General features: G+C 39.5%; 1 protein-coding gene across 7 annotated transcripts in view; it reads right to left on the bottom strand.

The window, feature by feature from the left end:
• The window catches only part of MSI2 (musashi RNA binding protein 2), a 538,668-nt gene that overhangs the window by 62,359 nt on the left and 454,311 nt on the right, over positions 1-21,998 (bottom strand). For 3 of the 7 annotated variants that reach the window (XM_075264907.1, XM_075264910.1, XM_075264909.1), the window contains exons 11-12: positions 10,124-10,147; positions 7,515-7,580 (exon numbers count right to left, since the gene is read on the bottom strand). In XM_075264907.1, coding sequence (XP_075121008.1) covers positions 7,515-7,580; positions 10,124-10,147 — 90 coding nt within the window. Of the gene's footprint in view, positions 1-7,275; positions 7,396-7,514; positions 7,581-10,123; positions 10,148-21,998 lie in introns of those variants that run through there. The other 4 variants (XM_075264911.1, XM_075264908.1, XM_075264912.1 and 1 more) reach the window with 3 other exon arrangements.

Genomic DNA, 21,998 nt, shown 5'->3' with positions numbered 1-21,998 from the left:
CCCTCATTCAGCAGCAAATCACATTATATTGATGGGTGCGCACAGACAAAACCCCTAAGTTGCTACTTGCTAAAGAACACTTAATTTGCTACTTGTTATTACTGTTTTCTACTTAAATGAAAAGCAGCACAAACCGTTTCAGTGTGAATGATCCATTAAAAGTACAAGGGTAAGCATAGTAGCTTCTCTATTATTCTTCTTACACTACATTTGGATAGTACATACTACATTTAGAAATAGACTCTACAACCTGGGGGCCACATAAGGCCCTCTATGCTGTTCTCTGCATCCAGCAAGCTGGTACTATTGTGGGGTGGCAGCTATAAGTTGGCACCCCTTGGCAACCTGTATTTTTAATCTAAGTATATTGTATGTATTGCTCCGATGTTCATTGCTTCTTTCCGTAATGGGGCTCAGTATGTGGTAAGGTCCTGCATTCATTAGTTAAGATAAATGGCGGTTCTTGTAAAGCTGCTCTGTAGTGTTACCTACTTTGGCTGTATGTTCTATCACTGATAGATCGGTGTGCTTATAGCGGGTTGTTCTTCTACAAAACACAGATTTCTTCTGGTGCACTAGCACCAATGCAGACACGGTTAACACCTTACCTTACTAATGCTTGCAATAATGGAAAGTGATTTCTTAAAACAAGATACTACAGCAAAATTTTCTTGTATATATATTTTAATTATGTCAAATTTTAGGGTTGTTAGTTCTATGAATAGGGACTGGTAACTGCCTGTTTGTGGCTAGCAAAATGGGATTTGTCAACACAGAAAAGTTACAAGTGCTTACGCATTCATTCACTGTACTGAGTGCGGTAATTGTCGATATTGGCAACTTGATGAATACGCTGCAATTATGCTTCATTTGTCCTGTTAAGCCAGTGACAAGCGTACTTACACGTCGAAGCTACACGCTGCGGCTCAATATTTATTTGTAACAACATTGTATTAAACTGTTGACGCATCCAATGCCAACGAAGCAATGCATATTCCACGTAAACTGCTACTGAAGTACATTTACTACAGGACATGGCATGCACTACAGAGTGCAGTACAAAAGACACATCCAGTCTAGCAAGCAAGGGGGTGGTATGCTATGCAGAAATGGAGGACAGTGCTGCTTCTAATGTTCTTTTACTACTCATACCATTAAGGCAAATTGAGAACACACAGAAAGTGAATGGACAAAACAATACAAAAAAAATAAAACGTGTTTTCATAGACTGTCTCTTGAGTTGGTTTGTTTGCACAAGCAAAACATGCAGTCAGCTGGTACTGACAAAAAGCTGGACACGGAGAGAGGGTTAATTAATAGGGGTGCACGAACCTTCCTGCTGAGAGCGCTCAGAAGAGTTTTTGGGAGAAGGTGTGCAGGTCCGAGTGTAAGAGAGGCTGGAAGCAATGCCTCAGAGACACTCTCTCTCACAGCAGCCTCAACCAAGCAAGAAAGAAACAACAGAAACGTAATTGCTCACGCTCACCATCCAGCTTAGAAGCTTTTGTTACTGGCTAGTCAGGCCTGCAAGTAGAAAGCGCGGCACGCGGGCTCCTGGCACACAAGTACATTTTGCACCACTGCATGAACTCTTCAAGCAGTCTATAGGGTATCATTATAATGCAATCTGACAGTTAAGATGTGAATTCCTATGAAGCTTGAATTATTGTGTGAAGGCAAAACATCTTCTGTATTATTACCATTAACACACCAGACTAAATTTGGACAAGAATATCATAGTCCGTGCCTGCGGATACCCCACTGCTCTTTCTACTTGCTAAGCCCCAAGGGCTGGCGTTAAAGTTATGCATCAATCTACTTAGGAACAAACTTTAAAAAAAAAAAAAAAAATATATATATATATATATATATATATATATATATATATATATATATGTTTAGAAAAGTAGTGAATTAAAAAACGTAATAAAGATAGATCCTTTACTAACTAAAACACAAAGGCAGTACAATATAGAGGCTTTTATGGTGTACATTTCTAAGATAAGACAGAGAAAACAGATAGGAAGAATACAAATGGTAGATACAAAGCAAAACTGTTGCTAAAATGAAAAAAACATAGTTATGGTTAGTCACCAGAAACACAGAGGCCTATCCAACATGTCTCCATATTATTCACAACCTTACATCCTTTGCAGCCTGCAAGCAGTGCCAGTTTGCATGGAACGGATTTTGCGGGGTTTTTGTTTGTTTTCTTCTTTTAATCATTAATAGCTTTTCCAGTTTGCTCGGGTACATTCACACGAAGGAAAGTGAAGAGACATTCCTCTTCATCCTCTGTCTCTGCATTACGTTGCGACTTTCCATTGTCGTCAAGGCCTAGGTGAATAGGCCGGGGAAACTGTGGCAAGATCAAGCAGGACGCTTATATTTTCCCTGTCTTGCAGCAATTCTGGGTGGAATCCATCTGGAAACCCTAAGCAAATTCCTCCATGTGAACGTACTCTTAACACTCCAACCCCTCTCATCCAGTAAAAATTGTGTTGGGTCCTTGCCAGGTATTTTACCAATTAAAATGAGCTCACATGCAAAGATCAATGAATCAGTGATGTAATTGTTTCGGCATCCTCTGGTCCCGCTCCCGGTGAGCTCTGGACATGGGTCAAGGCCAGACAGGATTTGGAGTTCTGCATTAGTTAGAAGGACCATGGCTCTAGTAAAATTCTGGTGATTCCTGGGGAGCAGTGACAGGGATGAATGCTGTCCCAGGTGTAATATGGATGGGTGAGGGGGGTTAGAGTGTACTCTCCTGCTAGAATACTATTTTCAGTTCTTGCTCAGTTAAACACTGGACAGAATACATTCTACTCAGGAAGAATAAATTAAAAGATAAGCATAATTTCTTCTTAAAAATGTGCTACGGGGAGCTCTCTCCTGTCACAACCAATGACACTCACACTCCTGTGTCTTTTTATCACGGTGTCACTATCACCTCAGGTACTTAGTTCGGGGCAGAGCTGTCAGCAATTTTAACATTGGCCTCAGCAGGCAACAGCAGATTGACTCATGGCATCACGTAGCAAATGCTGTAAAATTCCAGGAATACAACTGAAGTTGTCTGCTGGTGCAAGCCCTATACAGTATACCACTAATAGAGGAAAACATGGCTGCTTAACTCTTGAATCAGTGTCACACCTACCCATAAGCTGTGCCTGCGATTGCAGCTTATCCATTTAAGTGAATTGGGCACAGCTGCAATACCAGACACAACCTGTAGAAAGGTGTGGCACTGTGCTTGGAAGAAAGGAAATGTGTTTTTCTATTTCTATGCATCCCCTTTAGGTCTGGTTAATAAATCTGTGTAGAATCTGTCAGTGTGACACTTCCTTGTGTTAGATATTAATACAGAAATGATTTATTGCACAGCATTAGTCCATTTTATAACGATGCCTTGCCGGGCTAATGCTTTTATTAGTTAATAAGATTATAATTAGCTGAAGCATTCTCCATTCTTTCATTGTATGTACCGGCTTTCAACATTCAGTATAATAAGCAGAGGCAGTAGTTTAATACGCAGCTTATTATAGCAGGAAAAGGTGCAGATGTCTGCGCTAAATAAGAAACTTGATGGAAATACTTTGTTAATTGGCTCAAAATAGACAATTAATAGAAAACAGGATATTATGTGCTTTATAGAGACAGATAGGAGACATTCCTATCTTTAAGATATTATGTACTCCTTTAGTGAGATTACAACTGCGGCCTACTGATCGCATGCAAACACAATAATTGCATTTGCCAAAGAACAAGTGGATGGGGCAGGGAGGAAGGATGTAAACCACACAAAGAGGAGACATGTTTGTCTTTATTATCGAGAAATCTGTGTAAGAACTGGCAAAGATTCAAAGTCAAAATATGTATTGATGACTTCATTATCAAAAAGGTTTTACAAGGTAAATGGGCTGTGTGGATCAGCCGCAATAGACAGGAATGACCGATGCCATTAACAGAACTCCAGCTTTAACCATTAAGTACTATCATGGTGTCTATCATATACCACTATCATACACATATCATTATATACATACACCATGATAGTACTTAAGGGATATATATATATATATATATATATATATATATATATATATTCTCCAGTGTTTAGGAGCAATAAATGTGTCAATCTGGACTCATACTGTATCATAGGCTTCCTCTCTATCTCCCTCAGCTGATTGTACCGTATGTACAATTCTCTGCAATTTTTTTTTCTTTAGGTGTGAGAAAAAATCCTGAATGCTTTCAAGAATGAAATCAATATTTGGTGTGACCACCTTTTGCCTTCAAAGCAGAATCAATTCTTCTAGGTATGCTACTGCAGATTTTTAAGGAAGGAGCTCAGGGTTGTTACAAACATCTTGGAGGGCTAACCACAGATCTTCTGTGGATCTAGGCTTGCTGAAATCTTTCTGTATCTTCATGTAGTCCCGAAGGGACTGAATGATGTTGAGTTCAGGGCTCTTTGGGTGCACACTATCACTTTTAGGATCCTCCTTCAAAGGGTGGCCATGCCACATATTCACTACACTTGCGTTAGGTTCACTTCTCCATTTTACAGGTCCATCAGAGAATCTGAACAATGGAGAGGCCAACTGGTAAAACAGTGGTTATGCACAGAGACTGGGAGACCCCACTGACTACAATAGTGTCTGCTGTTTTTTTTAAACTGAAAGGGCTGGACTTTTTCCTTTGCCAATATTCAGTGGACAGTGCAACAGTGTTTCCAATAGAGACTCTGGCGATATAAACAGCCTTTCAGCGCTGGAGTCCTGGGTTTGAATCCTTTCAAGGACAATATCTGCAAGGAGTTTGTATGTTCTCCCCATGTTTGCGTGGATTTCCTCCTACACTCCAAAAACATACTGATACGAAAAGATCAACATTGTGAGCCCTATATGGGGCTCACAATCTACATTAAAGAAAATTAAATAGAAGAAGAATTATAAGAGATTAGAATGTTGAAGTGGGTCAGACATCATTTTATACTGGTTAAATGTACAAAAGGTCTGCTGAAGTCCCCATTTATGGATCATCTGTCATTACAATGCCATTTTGGTAAAATTCTGAATAATATTTTTTTGTAAAAGTGACTTTATTCAATTTTGATCTTTGACTTTGTCCTTATCCAGCACTATTTTCCCATCAAAAGACAAAAATCATGAAATATTCAATGGACCCCATTACAGGTCAGTGGGATCCAAGAGGTGGTGTTGGTTTCTGTAATGAGAAATATCCTACACACCATTGGGATTTTGTATATTATTAACAGAGGCCACAATGTAGAAATGAACAGTGTTTATTAATATTCACTATGGAGTCATGCCCTATGTAATGTAAGGGTTTCCTCTGCATGCTGACAGCTGACTGCCAAGTGCCCTCATGTTCAGTGCTGGCATACAGTGAACATGAAGGCTCCACTCCCATAGACATGTTACGTTACATACAACCAGTGCTCTTTAGTTGCATCTTCTGTGACTTTTTTTGCACAGAATGAAATTGAAGATGGTTAACATGAAAAGTGAATCCATCTTCTACTTCTGACTTCCACTAAAAACCTGTTCAAGGAAAGTTTGTATAAAATGCATATTATGGCCATACAATCCTTAAAAGACCACCAAAATACATGCCGGCTTATCCATAAAAGCTACTAATAACATTCACAGATATGTATGAACTTTTCAATGTACCTAGCTCTTAATCTTTTCAATGCCAAGAGTGTATGTAATATTTCGTCTGTTTAAATCAGATCATATTAAAGCACAAAATCTTGGATTTCCAATGCTACTAGGCACATTACTTGGGATGTAATATTCAGAGTGCAACATGTTGGGGGGGGGGGGGGGGGAGCACTAAAACTTTTAATATCTAGTTCAGTTTGTAAGGCCAGGACCTTACAGTGACCCTGTAACGGATGGGATTTCTTCCCATTCTCACACAGCAGTAAAATATGTGCAGCGGACATGTTGCGGTTTAGGAAATTGGAGCATGTCAATTATACCTATGGAAACGCCGGCGGTTTATCTATTGGTATAAATGAAGCAGAAAGTCTGCAGGGAAAACCTCTGTGAACTTTCTGTGAAAAGCGCTGTGGGAAAAACATTTTTTGCTGCGGGACGCTACTTGGGGTCTTAGCCTAAGGGATAGTTAGGAGGAAGGCAGCTGCAAGTGACATCTGTCTGCTGCTATCTACTATCCCGCTCTATAGCCTCCAGCAGAAACCACTGTTTATGTTATCACCTCCTTACCGATCATAGAGGATATATGCCCTCTCAGCAACTAGAAATCTCATCGGCCATTTGTTTACTCTCTAACTATAGATGTCAGTGGCATGTGGATCTCTGACACATTTGGCATATTTAGTACTGATGGATATGTACTAGTAGACATAGGCATATGTAGCATGTATAGCCCGATCACATACAGAACGTATATATACTTGGGTCATGTAGCCTCAAGAATGACATTTTATTAATTTTTTAAACAAAATTTGAAGCCATGTCACATAAAGGTGTTTATGACTGTAAAGTGCTTAGTGACATTTTCATAATGTATCCGATTTATACTTTTATAAATATATGGATCTGGGTTTGTATTTTATAATGTGGGTTTATGAAAAAATTTAATTCCCCTGACAATGAGAAAGCAGCATTTCTGCAAGGTGGGGCCTTAGCCTAAAGGGGTTTCAGCATACATAATTGATATCCTTTTCTTAGGTTAGGCTATTAAAGACTGGCACAGGCCGATACGTTGGCCCCTCAGACGATCAGCGCTGGTGCCTCTTCAGTACATTTTCACACTTGTTATGATTGGTATCCATATCACTAGAATGGGACTGAGCTGTGATATGGCCATGTGACAGATGAACATAATGTCACATGGCCTTAGACACAGAAGTCCTTATCTACGGAGAAACTCTTGGCTGTACTATTAATTCAGAATTTTTTGGTATGGCTTTCTAAGGCAGACAACACCTTTAAATGCCATTGCAGCACAATACATTCATTTCTCTCAGTGCATCATGGGTGCTATAACAGAATTACAATATTGCTTTTTATAAACACATTGGCTATATCTGTGAATGTCATTGATATCTTCTTTATATAAGGCAACATCTTTCACATGTTTGGTGGCACTTTTTATTTCAATGTCAAGTTAAAGGATTTGTTCATAAAACTTGTAAACTACAACTACAAATGGGTTAAAGGAATAGCTTTTAATGGCAATTTCAAATATTGTTACCAATATTAAATATGTACAATTTTCATAAATTAACCAACTAAGTATTATAAAGAGCTAGTATGTCGCTATTTCTACTTTTGACAGCAACTGTAACTTACTTGAGAGGGGACGACCTGCAGATCAAACCTGATACTTCACCTTTAACTTGCAAAGGAAATGAATGACTATAATCAGCAACAAGCACTTAAAATAGACCAACCATGCAACTTGCTTCTATCTAGCGCTATTGTGGTGTGCTCCACTGAGTTTACAAGACCACCTACCTGATCCTCTGGCTGCTGCCACTGCTGCTGCTGCTACTGGTCCATAGGCTGCTGCTGTAGGGAAACCTAGAAAAAAAAGATATATGGATTGGTTACATTAACAATATAAAGTTAGACTGTTGGAGCAGAGTTTTTGACAAAATCTAGTTGCTCATTCATTGTGAAATTGAAAACTATTCACAAACCTGTTTTAGCAGTGCAGACCTAATAAGAGAAATGCATGAAGTACACAAGACAACAAGATCCCTAAACTAACAACCCCGTTCCTTATTTTAAAGTGTGTCAGGGAAAATGGCCGCTTGAACAGTATTGTTAGTGGCCATTTTCCCATGGCCTGTGCAGTCTGCTCTGCTCAAGGCCCGACGCCTTGAAGTTATGAGCCTGCGTCGGAAAAAGACATGGAAGATGACGCTGCAGATGAAGAAGAAGGCGGCGCTGGAGACACTTCTCTGGCAGCGGTGGGGACGCCCCCATCGCTGTTTGAGCGCTGGGGCCCGCCCCATCGCTGCGAGAGAACTCATTTGCATACCGGTAAAAAACGGTATTTCTAAGGAACAGCACAGCAGAGACCACGTCTAAAGGTAAGAGACGAATAGCCTTTCTAAAGGCTATGCCGACGTCTTATCCACAAAAAAAAAGGTTTTAATGGTAGAATCCCTTTAAGGTATGAGGCACATGAAACGCTCTCCTTTCATATTTAAGGAGGGCGCCTGTTTCTCTTTAGCACTTTGTAAGCTAATAGACGCTTTCTGAAACCAAGTGCCCTACTTTACTAGAAGTAAGAGATGATTTTAGTGGGTGGCGAGCCCTGCACACTGCTACAGGGAGGACATGTACTTACAAAGCATATCAGCTAAGCGGGAGGTGCCCAAACTACAAAACAGCTTTAATGATATGAGATAATCGATTTCATTATGAGAACTCCATTGCACACATCATGGATAATTTGTCACCTACCCACTATATGTAGTTTTCCACAAGTCATAATACATTGCTGCATTACACAAACATGGGTTAATATGTTTCATTTCAATTTCATTTAACTTGAGCAGAGGAAATTCCTGATTTGTAGTCAAATATATATACTGATATAAAACATTAAAAATTTTGTAGCATTAATAATTTTATTTTAACGTATGTTTTACATTCACACAAAGGTAAAAAAAATTAAAAATCCAGGGAACCAACTGCTTGACAATGCATGGTTTCCAGGTGAAAAGCATTATTTTGCATGACTAAAAGAAAAGAAAAATAATGAAATAAATCAGGCAAAACAGTAGCTATGACTGGAGACATTCCACATCCTGAATAAACAGAGGCAGCTGCAGAGAATGCTGTTTCTTGAACACTAATCTAGGTGAATGGAGCTGCGAGGACGTAAGCAGCCTGGCTTCATTTCCCATTCTATTCTTTGTTACAAGAAAAGAATGTAAAATAAGAAGCAAATACACTGTAATAATCCCGGCCTTGCATGTTTTACCTTTTTACCAACCACAATTGTTTGCGTTTTTTTTGTTGTTTTTTTTTTAAATAAATCAACATAAAAAAATAGACTGACAATAATATAAAGCGCAACAAGATTAGTGATATGGATATGGACTATAAGGGTGTTCTCTGTACAGCACTAAGAAATAGGTTACTAAACTCCTAATAATGCATATTTATCATATTACACACTGTAGAAAAAACTAATCTAAAATGTCTGCATGCAAACTATACACAACATAAGGGTCAGTTCACACAAAGGAATTTGCCTCAGATTGGTCCCCCGAATATGGAGCAGATTCCTCTCGAATCCCCCTTCCCATTGTTTTCAATGGGAGGCAGAGATCGCAGCAGGATGTGGAAAAAGAAGCGTTCTGCTCGCTCTTAGGGTGAATTCACACTGAGTAAACGCTAGCTTATTCTGAACGTAAAACACGTTCAGAATAAGCGGCGTCTAAAGCAGCTCCATTCATTTCTATGGGAGCGGGGATACGAGCGCTCCCCATAGAAATGAATGGGCTGCTTCTTTCACTCCGTGCAGTCCCATTGAAGTGAATGGGGAGTGCCGGCGTATACGGCAAGCTCTGCTCATGCCGGAGCGTACACGCCGGCACTCCCCATTCACTTCAATGGGACTGCACGGAGTGAAAGAAGCAGCCCATTCATTTCTATGGGGAGCGCTCGTATCCCCGCTCCCATAGAAATGAATGGAGCTGCTTTAGACGCCGCTTATTCTGAACGTGTTTTACGTTCAGAATAAGCTAGCGTTTACTCAGTGTGAATTCACCCTTACTGTGGATTCCATCCGTGGTGTCCGCGGCTCAAGACTCCCTCCTGATTATGCCCATTCATTCAGGCCTAATAAGGAGCTGGATGCCGCGACAGAATGCTGATGCACTGCATGGGCATCCCGTCACAGCTAGCCGCGCGAAAATGCCGGCGGCGGAAAATGAAGTGGAATTTCCTCATCATTTTCCACCGTGTGAACTGACCCTAAGAAGGCATACACAGTATATGTCTATATACTAAATAAAACTACAAAGCATCTAAAGGAACAGCTACCTTACACAAGACATCTATACTAGCAAAGCTAAAACTATTGGAAATAATCAAAGTAGACATACTTGCATTTAAATAGGGCAAAAGTGCTGTTAATAAAGAAAAACATATCTAAGTCAATACATAAATCCAGCAAGAACCTACAGTAAGAAAATCCACCATAAAAAATGCAATTTAAAGTGGTTATAAATGTATATATTATACTTTTCATATTTTTTTAAACAAAATGATCAATGTTTCAGGTAACAAACACCACTATGAATGTGTGACTTTAAAAGGGTTATCCAGCTTCACAAAAAGTATCTGCAAATACATCCACAGCAGTGCCAAATCCTCACTGTTCCCTTGTGCAGCCTTTTCTTGGCTTTATTTTACTTGAGACTCTTTGTATCACTGTTATTTACATACAATGAATCTGTGAACAAACTACATTTCCCATGATTCATCTGCCTGCTCTCACTCCCTGAGTTTGCTGCTCACAGGGGAGAATGAGCTTGCAAACATCACAGCATCATGTGACCTCAGATGTGGGAGGGATTTATTACTTGTGATTTCATTGGAGGGGAGAGTGAAGAAGGGAGTACACCGAGAGTGAGAGCAGGCAGATGCATCATGGAATGCATTATAAAAGCTTTCTTTCTATTTCCATTTCAGTCACTCCCGTGTTTGGCTAAAAAAACAAAAACAAAACAACCCTAAAATCTGCAACAAAATAAGCAGCTTTTTTGCAACGTGGCGCTTCAGCCTAAAAGGGGTTTCCAGGTATGTAAAGTTTTGGGAAAAAAGGAGGCAATGGTGTACAATAATATAATAAGTAATACTCACCTCACCAATCCCCTGCTGCTTATATACAGATACATTATGCTGCCTCTTGATGCACAGAAAATTATGCTTACCCAATCACTGGCTGAGGTGGGTGACTGCTGTAACCAGCATTTGGGTGAGTGGTCATTTGCTATATGTCAAGAAACACCAGGGAGTAAAGACTGGCAAAGGACCCATGAAGCATCAGAATCCCGAACAGAAAGGGATCAGTGAGTATCACTTGTTTTATTGTGTTTATATATATATATATATATATATATATATATATATATATATATATATATATATATATATATATAAAACCTCTCCTGTTGCTACCTCAGAACTGTCAATTAGAATGGTAACAGTTGATGATGGATTTTTATTATGGGTTGCAAGTATCTACATTTAATACTCTGAATGCACAAGGGTGTGCATTCCAGGCTGAATAGTTCATTCCCACCATAACAACTGAACATAAGAAGAATATCATAGGCAACTCTATTCTGTAAAACATGTATTCCCAAATAAAGTATATCATTGCTTATTATTTTGTAAGCCTTCAAGTAGTCTTAACCATGTATTAGAACTGAATAAATACCAAAAGTACACCCCTGTGCCCTCAAAGTTGTAAAGAGAAGCATTAGCCATGAATTAAACCACAGTTTAACAATTTCTAGTTATCATTATAACATGTTTATACAGATTAAGGGTATGTTCACATCTGCGCTTGGTGAACGCTCAGGGATTCCTTTTCCCATTCCACTTTAATTCGGGCGGAAAGCAGGTAACCGCTTTTTAATCGAACGCAAGTATGACGTATAAAAAAGATGCTGAAATAACAATCAATGACCCACTGGAAGAAATCCCTCTCCAATACTGGTCATGTAGTCCTGTCCTCCTGGCACTTACAGTGGTTACAACAATGGTATTGTAAGAATAACTGAAATGGTAGCTTTTAAACCAATAACTGTTGTGAGAAAGTGAAGGGTGTGGTGTGGGAGGACAGGTATATTCCAGTCAGGCAGCTAAAGGGTGTTTGGTAAAGACCCACACCAGGGAGGTCAGCTGAGTAATCAAGGCCTGATATTAGTCCGTGTGTAGTGCTAGGAGCTGTGGCACCACACTGACAGAGCTGACCTGTCCAAACAGAAACTATAAAGCAGGTATTGTGCCACCTGTTATTGTTACCAGAGCAAGAGTCTAGCAGCCAGGCTCCTGTATAGTCAGGGAAGCAGTTTCTTATGTTTAGTTAATTCTCAGCCGAGAAGGCTTTTGTTTTGTTTGTTTGTGCCTCTGCAAAGGCAGTTTATGCACCTCAAGTGAAAATAAACACTGAACTTGAGTGTAACCCAGTCTCTGTGTCCCTGTTTCCTGCAATGCTGCCAAGCATCTACCTGAGCGGTTCCCCATACTATACAGAAGGGAGAGAAAGAACAGGTAAAACTAGACAAGTCCTTCACTTTCGCTCTGTCCTACTGTTTACTTCTGTTAATAGACAAAAGTGTTATTTTTACATACATTACAGTAACACATAAAGGAAAGCTTTCTTTCTACTGAGAATGCTCTCCCCAAAAAGTCTAAAAACAAACATCAATAGCAAAGAAATCTATTATCCATAATCTTAGATTACGAAAAATAACTGAATAGGATCAAGGTTTTGACAATTTTCCAGTTGCACAGAATACAATACCAAAACAACAATGACTTTCAATGCAGCTATGGAATAAAGGCAACCTGACCATTAGGAATACAGAAAATGGAAGAACCATGTGGAGCATATTTCACTTTCCATCTAAAAATATACAGCAGGTTTCCATGACTTAGAGCTCTGTCACTGAGTTCTCTCAAAATACTATCTAGTAGACGTATTATATGTCTTAAAATGTGAGCACAAGGAGACGCTTATTTAGTGGAAAAAAAACAACAATATTCCCATGAGAAGGTTAAGTTTGTATATAATCGTGTTAATGTCAAAGTAAAAATGTCCCCAGAAAATACAATACTGGACAACTGCCTCATTTATATCATCAACTCTGCTCACGTGAGTACTACATACTCTTCATTGCTTACTGGCTTGCATTTACATAGTACTGGATGCACCCCTTTCACTGAAGAGGTTTTCCCACCTCTATAACTTATCCCCTATCCATAAGATAGGGGATAAGGTGCAGATCAGTGGGAAAGAAATTATTGGGATTATTCTTAATATGGATCAGTGGTTGGAAAGGCACGCCCATGTTCCTCTGATTTCAATGGGACTGCCAGAGATTACCAAGTGCTGGACTAGTGGTCCCATTGAAAGAGTGGGAGGCGCACCCTACTAACCACTGCTCCACACAGACTGGAGAAAAATACACTCCTACTGCTGTGATAGGTGGAGGTTCAGTGGTCAGACCCCACCAATCTGCACTTATCACATATGCTGTGGATATAGGATACATTGTAGGGAAATCTCTTTATGTACTGATTGGTCATGTAAGGCTTGCAAAAAAGGAAGGAACTCCTGGATATTATATTTATGCTGAAATAGTTACTGTGCTTTTCAAGAAACATTGCAATGGTATAAAAATATATAAGAAAGTTTGTCATATATCTAATCAGAAAAAATAAGGGCCCTTTTTCTCCTCCATCCTAAACTACTAACTCACAGTTCTCTACTAAATCCATCTTGGGAGACAAGATCGCGTGTCAACTCAACCATGGCTCCACTACTGCCGCTTATGGAACCACTACCCTTTGAAATGATACCAGAACCATGGTTCTAGATGGCATAGTCACTAATATATCGCATCCGAAGTGACTCCTGTATTCGGCTGCCTCTGTAACTCCACATCACCTCAGAGAGGTCAAGTAACCCATTCGGGAAAGACAAGCCTGTATGTCAGATATGTCTGCCCCAATTCAGTTTGGTCTTCTCAAGCTTAGATATTCAAAAGCAGGCGCCAGAATAAAGCAAGCTGATATGAACGCGACTCTACTCCCTACCAGTAGCTAGGGAGTAACTGGAATTAATGAGCTATGTTAATGCAGCAAATAACCATCTGTTGTATTTAAAGAGTTTATACTCATAGATTTAATGAGGGACAAACATAAGAGGATTCATTTTGGATCACAACTCACCACTATATTATGGTTATGAACTTGCTAAGCTTCCCCTAGTCTTTGACAATGGGTAAAACAGCATGCCGCATTTATGAAAAAAGAACATTTGTGGATTTGTATGTACTGCAGATGTAAAAAAGCTTAGATCACAGGGAGGAAGCATTGAAATCCATTCATTATTTTACAGGGAAATTATCATGCAAAGCATCTTTCACTGTGTGGTGGCACTAAGCAGCCCGGCATTGCAGCAAATATTGTGATTTTCCTTTGATAAGAGAACCTGTCATTAAAACAGATATGTTACTGTCCTAGGGAGAGCAGCACATGGAGGGTGGCCGTACAGCTTTACTAACAGAGCTTCAATTACACTCAGTCACCCATCAGGATTTAACTGTTTAATACAGCTTACCAGTGATAGACTGGAGGAAACAATATTTCTAAAACAGTCATGTAGGCGGTACAGTAATTGTCTCATCTTACCCTAGGGGCCTCAGCACTATTCATTTTGGCAATAACATGAGCAGAGCTGTAGAAGATGGGGGTTGGCAAATGTAATTCTGCATACTCACAGATACTGTACAGTGTGTGTGTGTATATATATATATATTATATATATATATAGATACAGGGTCTGTGGTAAATAAGGTGACAACCCTTGTACTGTAGATTGATTAGCCTAGTGGTTGTCGCCATTCAGAAATCTGTAAGATAAACCTGAATAACAGATAAAAAGAATACACATTTATTGTGCTTATGGAGGTAACGACACATTACCATAGAATTTCTAGTACTATCTGGTTAATCCCAATCACACATTGCAACCCCCCCCCCTTTTTCCATATAGGTATAATAAGTGGAAAAAGTCTGCAGAGGAAAACTCAGTGAGATCGCCATGAAGAACACCATAGAAAATAATCATCATGCGTTTTCCAGTGCACTCTTGTTTGTTTGTTTTTTTTTGTTTTTTTGCTGCAGCTCACTACATGGGCCTTAGCTTCAAAGTGATTATCTGGGGAAATAGAGATTCTGGACCATGTCCTGCTGTATTAGAACCTCAACAGCCAATTTTCCATCCTGGATGATGGAGGTAAAGAAGGGGTTAGCTTAGCCAATGAAATAGGCCAAGTGTATGGATAGGTCTGCTTCTTCAGGTCAATGAGTTGCTGCTCTTGTGTTTCCACTTTGCATCTGATGCATATGGACACATTAAGACTCCATACAAAGCAAAGTCCATCAAAACCCCTAACTTGTGCGTATAGGGACTTCCTGATTCTTGAGAGGAATAACTGATGGCCGAATGAGCTTTTGGCCAACGACTACTTAGCCAGGTGTATGGCACCTTTTGACAAACATAGGACACTATCAGCAACAAAGTACATGGAACCAACAGGAGGCACTATCATAACATGAACAATCAATTTTGGTGTTCTACACAATAAAAAATGTGTCATCCTGGTCTGTGATATTCACGTTTTGCCGATTGTGTATAATGGAGAACATTTATCTGTAAAGATCAAACTGTTACAGCTTCCAAGACCCAAGACCCACAACCTAAAATCACAAAGGATCCCACCAACCACGGAGAGCACTTTTGACACACCAACTGTATTTTAACATAAAGAGTCAGAATATTTTGCACATTCCTTGGAACAATTTGATACCTGATTTATATCCCCTGTTCTCTTTGGACATACGTCTTTAATAACTTTACCAAGATATTCACTAAAGGAGATTTTGGCTTTTCCAGTTATTTTTTATTTTTTTTTAAACAACAGCTTTAAAATAGGTCCATATGGTGCCCAAGAAAGCCCCGAGGCTTCAAGATCAGTTACATGTTATATTATTACCAAGGAGCTGTGCACTTAGTAAATGGAGCTAAATTAGGGGTATGTTGATGAGTGTGTGTGTACATTATATATGTTTTTTGCATAAGCACTTTCACATTAAATTATGAAAAAGACTTGTTTGAGAAAGTGACACATCTTCGTGTGCCCCAAGGCTCCCATTTACTGTGTCTGCTTGCAAATGTTTCCATTTCTTTTTTGCAATTTAATACAGGAACCCTTTCATTTCAGTTGTAGCACACACAGATTCTAGACCATTAACTAAAAACACAATGAGGTATTAAGAAAGCCTGCTTAATAAAACCAACTAATACGACAAAACAGAATTATGACTATAGAGTTCTGCTTACATACAAGTCCCAGGACTGATCCATCAGAAATAGTTGTACTGACAAAAGTCACATGTTCAGGCAACTTATATGTAAAGGTTGTAGTATGAGATAATGGATGCTGGCACCTAATTTATGGAGAAATTTAGTAGAATGTGAATTTCCATAATCTCTGCAGGATTTTTACAAGATTCAGAAACATGTTAAAAAAATCCTAAAACTATCAGGTTTTTCTCTAGGTAACATTGTAATTGCTATCAGAATTTATGTTTGCATCCCTTTTGTGTTCCTGTTGTTCAAACTTGATACCAGTGGCGTAACTACCGCCGTAGCAGCAGAGGCAGCTGCCACAGGGACCGGGACATTAGGGGCCTGGTGACAGCCGCTACCGCTGCTATCATTATACTCGGGGATCTTTTCGGACCCCCGAGTATAATGATCAGCAGCCCGGGAGAGGTAAGAAACATAAAAAACACTGTTACTTACCTCTCCACGATCCGGGCAGGCTTCAGCCTAGTCGTCTAATGTCTCATGACCCTGGTCTGCGTCCCTGGTCATGTGACGTCTGATGTAGTTGAAGATGGACTACTTCGGAGGTCGACAGCGTAGGAGCTGGGAGATAGGTGAGTGACAGAGTTTTTTTAAAATGTTTTTGTACCCCTGGGTCTCCAATTATTATACTCTGGGGTCTGAAAAGAACCCAGAGTATAATAATTGTTTATGTGTGTCCACAGTGGAGCATAATACTGTGTGCAGGGGCCACTATGGGGTACAATACTATGTACAGGGGCCACTATGGGGGATAATACTGTGTGGAGGGGCCACTATGGGGGATAATACTGTGTGCAGGGGCCACTATGGGGGATAATACTGTGTGCAGGGGCCACTATGGGGCATAATACTGTGTGCAGGGGCCACTATGGGGGATAATACTGTGTGCAGGGGCCACTATGGGGGATAATACTGTGTGCAGGGGCCACTATGGAGGATAATACTGTGTGCAGGGGCCACTATGGGGGATAATACTGTGTGCAGGGGCCACTATGGGGGATAATACTGTGTGCAGGGGCCACTATGGGGGATAATACTGTGTGCAGGGGCCACTATGGGGGATAATACTGTGTGCAGGGGCCACTATGGGGAATAATACTGTGTGCAGGGGCCACTATGGGGGATCATACTGTGTGTAGGGGCCACTGAGGGACATAATACTGTGCGCAGGGGCCACTATGGGGGATAATACTGTGTGGAGGGGCCACTGAGGGACATAATAGTATGTGCAGGGGCCACTAAGGGACATAAAACTGTGTGCAGGGGCCACTATGGGGCATAATAGAGAGCGCAGGAATGCATAGGAGGGGGTCGGTCAAGGTCTTCGGCATCGGTCGGGGGCCCCGATGTCAAAAGTTCGACACGAGGCCCCGCCATTCCTAGTTACGCCACTGCTTGATACATATCGTCTAAACAAGTGGTTGTATAGAAGAGGTATGCTATACCAATATTATGTCTTCTTCTACATGCGACCCTCAGATGAGTTCACATCTGTCATCTGGCTCCATTATGTTACATTTTGTAAACACCTTTTTACTTAAAGAGATTGTCTACTTTCAGACCAATATTTAGAAAAAAATTTTATTGTTTGTATAATAAATGTCTTCAATATATTTTCTGTATAAATTCCATATGGTTTTCTAGGTCTCAGCTTACTTCCAGTGGATACAAATCAGTCCATGGTCATGTGGTGGACACACAGATGCCCAGCTTGTTATAGTCATAGCATAGTAATCAGACATCTAGTAAAGAGGCATGCATCTTTTTGGACCATAGACCGTATCACATGATCATGGACTGATTTTTATCCACCGGAAGTAATTGGACTGCATGACAACAAGAAGAGATCTAGAAAACCTTGGGGAAATAATAGAGAAAGTATATTGAAAATGATATAACTTTTTATTATACAAAGAATAATTTCTGTCTCAATATTGTTCTGAAAACGGCCAACCCCTTTAACAACTGAAACTTTATTTGCAGCAGGATTAACACATTTCTACTATGCCAGTAAATGTAATGACTATTAGTATACAGGTGTATACTAGCATGTGGTAGGAATTACTACATTTATATACTATACACAGTTCTTTAAGCAAAAAGCGTCATGTGAACTCAACCTAAGGAAGATACCATCCCATGAAGTATCTGTCTCTGGTTAATAATCAATCCAATTACTGTTAATTATAGACTACTACTCATTAAGAATGCATCATTGACAAACGGTAATTGACAAGGGATTTCTAAATGATCAGAACAGTCACAGATCCTCAAGATCGGGCCTTGTATACTTTTGCTTGAGGTACAGCTTGCCACAATACCTTTATCACATACATCTGACAGACAAGTCTTAAAACCCATTTTCAGCAGAAATAAAATGTAACGACTTCACAATATTACAAAATAATTAAAGCACTTTCATAAAAGTAAAAAAATAAATAAATCTATCATTATGATTGATTGCAAGTTAAATTATAGACATAGGCACAGCTCAATTACTTTCTAATAAGGAAGAGAAGATCCAGGTGTTTGGTAAAAAATCAATTTACAAAGCTGAGATTCAATTTTCATAATGATTTGAGGAATAAATATGGTTTGAAGATATAAAACATGGAATAATCCAGCGCAAAGCCCTTATCCTGACAGGTCCAGCTTCCAAGGCTTTAGAAACAAAAATGCTTATCAGGAGGTTGGTGTCAATCACGCATGTTATTACCAGATGTAATAGTCAGGCTGAATCTGTCACAGCCTATAAACAAAATGGAGGGGAGGTAAGATTGGAAAGTCCACGCCACGAGGACTGTTAATGCATAAACAGAGCGGGCTAATGGCAGAATAAATCAGCTTGAGATGAGGACTTTACAAGAGTGCTGTTTGATGCCACTTTAATTTACAACACATTTCTGTATCAAGAACACCTCCAAATATGACTGGAAGTGGCGGAATTAAAGGAATGAATAAAGGTACTTTATTCTCCACTTGTGTTACTGAGACATGTATAATACATTTCTTATATACCATGTCTCTGAACCTTTACTGTCCACATTAACTACTTCAGTACTGGGCCAATTACTGCTCCAGGACCAGACAGATTTTGGGTTTGTATGTACGGTTCTGAGGGCCATAACATTTTTTATCATTTGGGTTACTCAATTAAATTCTGCGTGTTTTTAGGGGACACATAGGGCTTTATTTTTATGCTGTTTTATTTTTGCATGTTTTTAATTTTTTTTTTTAAATCCGGGAGGGAAACATAGGAGGGAAATTGTGTCTGTTTTTCACTTTTCATTTTTTTTTTTTTTTAATTAAATAGCATAAAGTGCCACTAAAAGAACTTTATAAATTAGTTTTTCCTCTCCATTACGGTAATTTATATTTTGTATGGCGTCATCACGGTGGGACTAGAACCGGTAATAGGGCATGCTATTGGCGTATTATTTTTTGTCATTATTATTTCACTTTCCTACTTTTTTCTCTTTCTTTTTTTTAACATTGTGTCCACATAAGGTAAATATAGACCACTGATCACTTTTTTTTTTTGATGGAAGAGGCTGATTTTTACTGTGACTGTGCACATTTAGCCCCAGTTGCAGGAGGAATACAGCCTCCTGCCCATAACTAAAGAGCTTCTCTAACAGGCTGGGCAGCGCCCATTGCGGTGTATACTGCGCTCATTGAGCGCTGTGTACACAGTGATCAGGAAGGCAGGGATGGTAATAAACCTTCCCTGCCTTCTCTGTGGGAGTTCTGGCTGTAGTTACGTCACGATTGCGTGCAGCTGCTGAAAATTGCAAAAAAACCAAACAAACAAAATAAGCATAAAAAAAGCAAATCTTTAAAAATGATGCATATTATAATGCAAAACACTTTCTAATACATATTAGCAAGGGACAGTTCCTAGAGAGGACCTATAATCACTATTAGCATGCTTTATTGAATAATTGTGTTCCACATGAAATAATAATTCTTAGCTTTTTTTTTTTATTTAATAAATAAAAGTGAGTGGCCGCCATAGTTAAGCACCTGGCGTCCACCGGGGGTTGCAAACTATTGTCCCAAGGGCTGCAGTTGGCACGCGGGCCGCGAGTTTGAGACCCCTGATATAGACTGTACATGCTGCTGACTGGCTATATACAGCAGCTGTAACTATGAATTCAATTGTAGCACTTTATTGCATATTCACCATAGGAGAAGCAGACAATATCACAGGGGTGCCCAACAGCAACTAGCTCATAGCCAAAGGACCTGCAGAGTAGTCGCCCACAATAATACACTGCCTAGGTCATATAATAATGGCTAAAATAAGTTACTCTAAGCCTATACATATGATGAAGATATACAGAAAAACATTATTATATGAATAATATAGATCATTATTGGAGACTTGAATGAAATTCAGAAAATGCCTAAGACAAGACATTGCCTGTACTATATGTATAGACTGTTTTGGCCAAGCACAGAACGGCTCAGCAGAAGAAAATGGGAGGAAGATTCTGTTTTCAAAAATCTGACTGCCTTTGATCAAAACAGAGAAGGTACACGAAGCTCCCAGCTGTCATTTCAATTACATTCCCTCCTGTATTATGCCTTTCATTAATCACCGTCATAACACTCTCTCTTGTACTTCAGGACACAATCTGTTAAAATGAACCCATCTTGTACAGAATAATTTGCTCACATCACAGGGAACAATATAGCAAATATATATTGCGAAAAAATGTGGGGCGGGCCATTTCTGTTCCCATGCCTTAAGACACACTTTTAAAGAATTTTTTTTTGTTGCAATTATACATGACATATATTTATAACAGTGTAAGCAAGAACCTTATCTAACACCTCTACGAATGCATGGCTTAATCAAAAGAAATCACTTGGATTTTAGGCATGAGCTGTCGTACTTGACTTGCAGGACACAACATTGGAATGGGAGCCATAGAAAGGCGCAGTCCATTCCATACAGTCTGATCAATTACACATACAGTCCTATGAAAAAGTTTGGGCACCCCTATTAATCTTAATCATTTTTAGTTCTAAATATTTTGGTGTTTATAACAGCATTTCAGTTTGATATATCTAATAACTGATGGACACAGTAATATTTCAGGATTGAAATGAGGTTTATTGTACTAACAGAAAATGTGCAATATGCATTAAACCAAAATTTGACCGGTGCAAAAGTATGGGCACCTCAACAGAAAAGTGACATTAATATTTAGTAGATCCTCCTTTTGCAAAGATAACAGCCTCTAGTCGCTTCCTGTAGCTTTTAATCAGTTCCTGGATCCTGGATAAAGGTATTTTGGACAAACAATTCAAGTTCAGTTAAGTTAGATGGTCGCCGAGCATGGACAGCCCGCTTCAAATCATCCCACAGATGTTCAATGATATTCAGGTCTGGGGACTGGGATGGCCATTCCAGAACATTGTAATTGTTCCTCTGCATGAATGCCTGAGGATTTGGAGTGGTGTTTTGGATCATTGTCTTGCTGAAATATCCATCCCCGGCGTAACTTCAACTTCGTCACTGATTCTTGAACATTATTCTCAAGAATCTGCTGATACTGAGTGGAATCCATGCAACTCTCAACTTTAACAAGATTCCCGATGCCGGCATTGGCTACACAGCCCCAAAGCATGATGGAACCTCCACCAAATTTTACAGTGGGTAGCATGTGTTTTTCTTGGAATGCTGTTTCTTTTTGGACGCCATGCATAACGCCTTTTTTTATAACCAAACAACTCAATTTTTGTTTCCAAAATGAAGCTGCCTTGTCCAAATGTGCTTTTTCATACCTCAGGCAACTCTA

This window comes from Leptodactylus fuscus, chromosome 2 (genome assembly GCF_031893055.1).
Source record: "Leptodactylus fuscus isolate aLepFus1 chromosome 2, aLepFus1.hap2, whole genome shotgun sequence".
In the NCBI taxonomy this organism is placed as follows: domain Eukaryota; kingdom Metazoa; phylum Chordata; class Amphibia; order Anura; family Leptodactylidae; genus Leptodactylus; species Leptodactylus fuscus.
Note: the sequence above shows the minus strand (reverse complement) of the source record. Positions and strands in the feature narration are given on the sequence as shown.